We start from the raw sequence: 8078 nt of genomic DNA, 5'->3' as shown, positions 1-8078 counted from the left end.
GCCTTTAGTAAGTCCAAGGCTTGTTCTTGTCCCTAGAAAGGTAAAACAAATAATTTTATTAAAATTTATAAAATTTAAACAAATTTTCTTTAAAAACAATTTAAAATTTAGTCTGGTTACAAACCCTCTAGCCAAAACATAAGTCACTATGTATTGCTTAAACCACTAACAAGAAAAACATACAAATTACAAGAAACACCGGCTGCCTGCTGGCTGTACTAGGTTTTAGCAGCAGCAGCACAACAACGAGAACAGCAACAAAATTAAAAGGCGCGCATGAGACTCACACACATTGTTGAACTCTACTAATTGCATTTTTTAGTTCACAATACATTTTACTTTTAATTTCCTAATATTTATAACACTTTTAATTCCCAATTAATACCTACCGTGCCATCATTTGTTGTGATTTTGCTCATTTTCTTTTGTATTTTAAAAACTTCCTCTTCCACACTCATTTTTGTTCACGTTTATTTTTAGCTGGAAATTTTAACAAAATTATTAATTATTTTCACATAAACCTAAAGTTTATCTCATAAACTTTTGTTTAATAGCTTACTTTTTGAAAATTTTTATTAATTTATTAGTTAAAATTAGCGATTTTTGTGAAGAAAAAAATATCTAGTGTGTTCTCGTTGCAGAAAAATTACAGTCTTTTCTTTTTCTTATTTTTACTTTGCACTGAAATTCGCTTTTTTTCTGTATTGACAAGTAGCCAGAGTTACAAGCCGAGACAGTTCAAAACGGCGTCAACTGTCCGCCGGTATTAATTTGCAAGTCGCGCCGTCGTCGACTTTTTTTGGCTCAAAACATAGCCGCTGATAATAAAAATTTAAATCACACATGTATTTCAGAAAATAATTTTACCAATTGGAACAGAGCTGTCACTATTTAAAATTCTTATAGTAAAATAAAAGTAGTTGCCACACAATATTGGGTTAATATTAAAATATAGAAAACAACTAAAGTAATACACATATGCTACAGAAAAAACTTATATAGAGTAAAATGAAATTCATCCGTAGAACAAAAAAGTGAATAAAAGTCATATGATATATATATATTTTGTGTTAAAACGATTGGTATATCACAATAACAAAGTAAGATGGAAACAGCTGATTTACTTATTTTGTATGGGTTTAAATAAAAATACATCCCTGATCTAATGCAACCTGCTTGTTTTTTGAATCATCATCTGTCAAATTTTTCATTCGTATTCTCTCTAGGGTTCTACAGTTGTAACGACTTTTTTCGACTTTTTGACTATTTTCGACTTCTTTCTACTTTTTTCCGACTATTTTTTGTCTTTTTTCGAGTTTTTCCGACTATTTTAGAGTTTTTGACTTTTTTCCACTTTTTTTAAATTTTTGATTTGTTTCTACTATTTTCGATTTTTCGACTTTTTCGACTTTTCGACTTTTTACGACTTATCGACTTTTTTCGACTTTATTCGACTTTTTTCGACTTTATTCGACTTTTTTCGACTTATCGACTTTTTTCGACTTTCAGACTTTTCGGCCTTTTTTGACTTTTATTCACAAAGTCGACTTTTCGACTTTTTTCACAGACGATAGTCGAGTTATCGACTTTTTTGGAACAAAATAGTCGACTTCGACTTTTCGACTTTTTTCGACAAAAAGTCGATTGTTCGATTATTTGAAAGTCTATTTATAGAACCCTAATTCTCTCTCAATGTGTGCTGATTTTATTACATATTGAGTTTAGATGATTCCATTCGTACTCTTTTACTAAAAACTTTGACAGATCATATTACTTAAGTGATCGTGTGATGTAGAATTCTATAAATCGACATTCGAATAATCGAACAATCGACTTCTTATTGATAAAAGTCGAAGTCGACTATTTTGCTTTAAAAAAGTCGATAACTCGACTATCGTCTGTGAAAAACGTCGAAGAGTCAAATAAAGTCAAAAAGTCGGATAAAGTCGAAAACTGGAAAATAATAGAAAAAAGTGAAAAATTGTCGAAAATTTAAAAAAAGTGGAAAAAAGTCAAAAACTTTGAAATAGTTGGAAAAACTTATGTATTCGACTTTTCGAATTTTTTCGATTATTTTTGACTTTTTAACTATTTTTGACTTTTTTTTAGACTTTTTGACCTTTTTTTACTTTTTCCGACTATTTTCGACTTTTTCCGAATTTTCGGCTATTTTCGAATTTTTTCGACCTTTTGACTATTTTCGAATTTTTTTTCGATTTTTAACTATTTTCGATGTTTGACTATTTTTGTCATTTATCGACTTTTTTCGATTATTTTTGACTTTTTTAACTATTTTTGACTTTTTCCCACTTTTTTTACTTTTCCGACTTTTTAACTATTTTTGACTTTTTCTGTTAAAAATTCAAACCGTTTTTTGTTTGATTCCAAAAGAAGCAAATTTGGCGCCTAAACACGAAAAAATATCTGATGCGGTACGGCAACACCATTTCTTAACAAATGCAACCCTGCACCAAAATCTCACAGCTGTTTTTTGCTTTTCACGTTCTTGCGCGAGGCGAATTTATAAATTCGCTTAGTTTTTGTGTTTTCTTTTACGGGCTGCGGGAAATATTAAATTCTTTAACAAAAAATTAAAAATTATAACAGAAAATACCAAAAATTAACATGAATAATCTTTGTAAATTAATACCCTACACTTGGCGTCAAATAATACCAAAACAACAAAGTATAATCAAACGTTTTTATGGTAAGAAAACCAGCTGCCGGCAGAGTCTCTTAAAAAAGTGTTATTTAACTATTCCTTGTACAATTTTACAGCCTCACCACCCAAACGTTTCTATAAGAAAACCTCTGTGCTTTTCAATGATGGTAAATATGAAGTGACCTTAGATCATCGTAAATTGAAAACACCCAAAGGAGCACCGTTTACCTTGAAAAGTGAACCCTTAGCCATAGCCGTGGCCACTGAATTTGAAAACCAAAAGGAACATATAGAACGCTCTAAAATGCATTTGTCCGCCTTGTGCTTTACCGCCATCGATAATCCCAATAATCATTCAAAAATCGATATGGTTAATTATTTGTTAAATTACATACCAACCGATACGGTGTTATATCAATATGATGATGAAAAGGATTTGCATGATTTACAGCGTAATGAATGGGATCCTTTGATAAAGTGGTTTAATGAACGCTATGGCACTAATTTACAAAAGACCATGGATATAACACCTCCCGAGATATCAAGTGAAGATAAAATGAAAATTTCCAAATATTTACTCTCACACTCCGATGATGTTTTGTATGGTAAGTTTAAAGTGGAATAAAAATAAAGTCAATCTAATTAATATCCTTTTAAAGGTTTTGTTTTTGCTGTTGATACTTTAAAATCTATTATATTGTCCTTTGCTGCCATTGATCAGCGCATTTCAGTGGAAAAGGCTGTCACTTTGGCCCGTCTGGAGGAGGAATATCAATTGAAATTTTGGGGTCGTGTAGAATGGGCTCATGATTTGGCCCAACAAGAGTTGCAGGCACGTTTGGCCGCCTCTGTTTTATTTGTGCATCTTAATCGTTCGGAATATTTTGTTAAAGAAAAGACTTTAATCTAAAAAAAAAAACATAATATTTAAATTCCTAAACATATAAACGCTGACAGCAGTTGATTTATTTGTTATAAATTGATAATTTTAAAGTTATGTATAGTTAATCTACAAATTAAAAAACTTGTAAAATCAAAGGTAAGCAATACTTTTTTTAAAAAAAAAGTTTTTGAACATTAAAAAACAATGTTAATAAAGAAAAGAAATTTCGTGTTCAAAAACATGAAATTATTAAAAAACTATAAAGAATTCTTTAAAAGTTTCTTCGATTTAACACTTTCCTTAACATTTAACATAAATTTGTTTCACTTTTATTAATTTAACATTTTTTTATTTTTCTTTAGAGAATATTCATTAAAACATCGTCAAAAACTCATTACTCATACTATCTACTAAAAACAATTCCAGATCAAGATAAAATTATAACAAATAACATAAAATTACTAACCTTCAATCCTGTAGAAATCATATAACACCAATACAACTTACATTTTCAAAATCTATACATTATGAACTAACTCTCGCTCAAGATAACATTTACAGCAAGAAATGAAAAACAAGGTAAGTTTTGTAAATTTCTTATTTTTTAGTTAAAAACATTTCTTAGTCAAGATTAGCTTTAGTTTAAGCCTATATACTTGATATTAGGGTTCTATAGTTGAAAAGAAAAGTGAACTTTTTGACTTTTTGCATTTAGTTAAAACTTGACTTTTCGACCTTTTTTGCATTTTATGTAAAGTCAATTTTACGACTTTTTGATTTTTTTCCTTTAGTTAAAAGTCGACTTTTAGACTTTTCGACTTTTAATATCTTATAAATAGTCGACTTTTCGACTTTTTTCGACTTTTTTTGACTTTTCGACTTTTTTTGACTTTTCGATTTTTTTCGATTTTTTGAATATTTTCGACCATTTTTTTATTTTTTTCGAGTTTTTCCGACTATTTAAGAGCTTTTGACTTTTTTCCATTTTTTTAAATTTTCGACTATTTTTAACTTTTTTCTACAATTTTCGATTTTTCGACTTTTTTCGACTTTTTAACTTTTTTAACTATTTTAACTATTTTAACTTTTTTAAAATTTTCCACTATTTCTGACTTTTTCTACTATTTTCCAGTTTTCGACCTTTTCTGACTTTCTACGGCTTTTTTGACTTTTCGACATTTTCCGACTTTTCGAGCTTCTTCGACTTCTAGGCTTTTTTCAACTTTTATTTACAAAGTCGACATTTCGACTTTAATAACTTGACGATAGTCAAGTTATCGACTTTTTTGGAACAAAATAGTCGACTTCAACTTTATTCGACAAAAAATAGATTGTTCGATTATTCGAAGTCGATGTATAGAACCCTATTTGTATATTGTTTAGTTGTACGTCAGTCCTCGGTTCTATTTCTAATTCTGTTCTGGTTATATTCCTAATCTGTTCTAGTTCTGTTCTAATTCTGTTCTAGTTCTGTTCTAGTTCTGTTCTAGTTCTAGTTCTGTTCTAGTTCTGTTCTAGTTCTGTTCTAGTTCTGTTCTAGTTCTGTTCTAGTTCTGTTCTAGTTCTGTTCTAGTTCCGTTCTAGTTCTGTTCTAGTTCTGTTCTAGTTCTGTTCTAGTTCTGTTCTAGTTCTGTTCTAGTTCTGTTCTAGTTCTGTTCTAGTTCTGTTCTAGTTCTGTTCTAGTTCTGTTCTAGTTAAGTTCTAGTTCTGTTCTAGTTATGTTCTAGTTATGTTCTAGTTATGTTCTAGTTCTGTTCTAGTTCTGTTCTAGTTCTGTTCTAGTTCTGTTCTAGTTCTGTTCTAGTTCTGTTCTAGTTCTGTTCTAGTTCTGTTCTAGTTCTGTTCTAGTTCTGTTCTAGTTCTGTTCTAGTTCTGTTCTAGTTCTGTTCTAGTTCTGTTCTAGTTCTGTTCTAGTTCTGTTTTAGTTCTGTTCTAGTTCTGTTCTAGTTCTGTTCGAGTTCTGTTCTAGTTCTGTTCTAGTTCTGTTCTAGTTCTGTTCTAGTTCTGTTCGAGTTCTGTTCTAGTTCTGTTCTAGTTCTGTTCTAGTTCTGTTCTAGTTCTGTTCTAGTTCTGTTCTAGTTCTGTTCTAGTTCTGTTCTAGTTCTGTTCTAGTTTTGTTCTAGTTCTGTTCTACTTCTGTTCTAGTTCTGTACTAGTTCTGTTCTAGTTCTGTTCTAGTTCTGTTCTAGTTCTGTTCTAGTTCTGTTCTAGTTCTGTTCTAGTTCTGTTCTAGTTCTGTACTAGTTTTGTTCTACTTCTGTTCTAGTTTTGTTCTAGTTCTGTTCTAATTCTGTTCTAGTTCTGTTCTAGTTCTGTTCTAGTTCTGTTCTAGTTCTGTTCTAGTTCTGTTCTAGTTCTGTTCTAGTTCTGTTTTAGTTCTGTTCTAGTTCTGTTCTAGTTCTGTTCTAGTTCTGTTCTAGTTCTGTTCTAGTTCTGTTCTAGTTCTGTTCTAGTTCTGTTCTAGTTCTGTTCTAGTTCTGTTCTAGTTCTGTTCTAGTTCTGTTTTAGTTCTGTTCTAGTTCTGTTCTAGTTCTGTTCTAGTTCTGTTCTAGTTCTATTCTAGTTCTGTTCTAGTTCTGTTCTAGTTCTGTTCTAGTTCTGTTCTAGTTCTGTTGTAGTTCTGTTGTAGTTCTAGTTCTAGTTCTGTTCTAGTTCTATTCTAGTTCTGTTCTAGTTCTGTTCTAGTTCTGTTCTAGTTCTGTTCTAGTTCTGTTCTAGTTCTGTTCTAGTTCTGTTCTAGTTCTGTTCTAGTTCTGTTCTAGTTCTGTTCTAGTTCTGTTCTAGTTCTGTTCTAGTTCTGTTCTAGTTCTGTTCTAGTTCTGTTCTAGTTCTGTTCTAGTTCTGTTCTAGTTCTGTTCTAGTTCTGTTCTAGTTCTGTTCTAGTTCTGTTCTAGTTCTGTTCTAGTTCAGTTCTAGTTCTGTTCTAGTTCTGTTCTAGTTCTGTTCTAGTTCTGTTCTAGTTCCGTTCTAGTTCTGTTTTAGTTCTGTTCTAGTTCTGTTCTAGTTCTGTTCTAGTTCTGTTCTAGTTCTGTTCTAGTTCTGTTCTAGTTCTGTTCTAGTTCTTTTCTATTCTAGTTTTGTTTTAGTCCTGTTCGAGATCTGTTCTTTTTTTTCTTAATATAACTTTCTTACCTGCTTTTGGTTCGGAAAACATTTACATAATAAAACTCTTGTTTTTTATTTGCATTCAAATGTTTTTTAGAAAGTCTTCTTTTTTTCAATTTTTTATTGCGTACTCTGTTTTTTAATTTAACCTTTTCTTTTTGATCAGCATTTTTTTTGGTTTTTTAAAAAAAGGAAAAATATAATTTTATTTTGCTAAAATATTTTTTTATTTCTGTTATTATTGTAATGAAATTGGTTCTTTAAAAATTGGTAACAACTATAATTAATAAATCCCTTTTTGTGTTTTAATTATTTCGTAATATTTTGGTTTTGTTTCAAAAGAATAGAAATAAACAATTCAAAAATGTATTTATTTTATAATTTTATTAAAATAGTGGTATCCAAAATAATAGGCGAGGCTAGTTAGTATTGTTTATTATTATTATTAAAACTTAATGCAAGGAAGGCCTAACTATCAAAAATAAGCCAAAATATTGGTCTGAAAGACCAACAGAGTGGGGTTAAGCAATAAAGCGAGTAATCGGTTAATCTTAAATATTTTTGAAAACTCAGTTTGAAAATTTATTGAGAATAATGATTGATTTTTGTATGATGGTCAATTCAATTAAGATGGAAGAAAATAAAAATAAAGGATAATGGAAAATTTTAGAGACGAAAGTTGATGGAATGGTAAATTTTTCAATTTTCCTCTTTAAGGCTTCCTCTTCTGCTCCTGATGGCTTGTTTTAGTTGTTACTTATCAGATGATGATTGTTACTTATCAGATGATCTATTTTCACTCTCAAATCTGATTTAGATGATTGTAGAAACAAAATGAAAAAAAAACATGACATTAAATGAGTAAAAACACGATTACTCGTTAAATTTTTCACTTTTTATTCGATTAATAAAAATTTATTAAATAATAGCAAAAAAATTGTTATTAATTAAAATAAGAACAACAGTGGTTTTATTTATTACTTTTTTGGTTTTGTTTTTTTGTTTTTGTTTGATTAATTAAAATAATGCGGTTAAGCACAGTGTGGCGCCAAGGCATAAAATATTGGGGAGAGGGGAAAACAATAAATTTATTTAAACAAGAAAATTTCACAAAAAAGAGAATTGAAACAGAATTAGATCTTGAACAGAACTAGAACTAAATGAGAACTACAATTGAACTAGAACTGAACTAAACCTGAACTAGTACTGAACGAGAATTGAACTAGAATCGAAAAAGTATTGAACTAGAACAAAACTAGTACAGAACTAGAAAAGAACCAGAACAGAAATAGAACAGAACAGAACTAGAACAAAACTAGTACAGAACTAGAACTGAACTAGAACTGAATTAGAACTGAACTAGAACTGAACTAGAACTGAACTAGAACTGAACTAGAACTGAACTAGAACTGAACTAGAACTGAACTA

The 8078-nt window shown here is 29.9% G+C and overlaps 1 protein-coding gene and 1 non-coding gene across 2 annotated transcripts; one reads left to right on the top strand and one right to left on the bottom strand.

Annotated features, from left to right (window-relative positions):
- On the bottom strand, nt 1–714 carry LOC111683926. The gene is made up of 3 exons (XR_006941133.1): nt 560–714; nt 390–480; nt 1–32 (listed from the first exon to the last, which is right to left on the bottom strand). It is a non-coding gene; the product is annotated as an uncharacterized LOC111683926 (transcript).
- Nucleotides 715–2529: 1815 nt separating this feature from the next.
- Nucleotides 2530–3718, top strand: LOC111683927 (ATP synthase mitochondrial F1 complex assembly factor 2). The gene is made up of 3 exons (XM_023446046.2): nt 2530–2707; nt 2779–3267; nt 3322–3718. Exons 1-3 carry the CDS (start codon nt 2626–2628, stop codon nt 3570–3572), a joined length of 822 nt encoding a protein of 273 aa, XP_023301814.2. The 5' UTR covers nt 2530–2625; the 3' UTR covers nt 3573–3718.
- Nucleotides 3719–8078: the final 4360 nt, after the last annotated feature.

The sequence above is a fragment of the Lucilia cuprina genome, chromosome 2 (assembly GCF_022045245.1).
Source record: "Lucilia cuprina isolate Lc7/37 chromosome 2, ASM2204524v1, whole genome shotgun sequence".
In the NCBI taxonomy this organism is placed as follows: Eukaryota; Metazoa; Arthropoda; class Insecta; order Diptera; family Calliphoridae; genus Lucilia; species Lucilia cuprina.
Note: the sequence above shows the minus strand (reverse complement) of the source record. Positions and strands in the feature narration are given on the sequence as shown.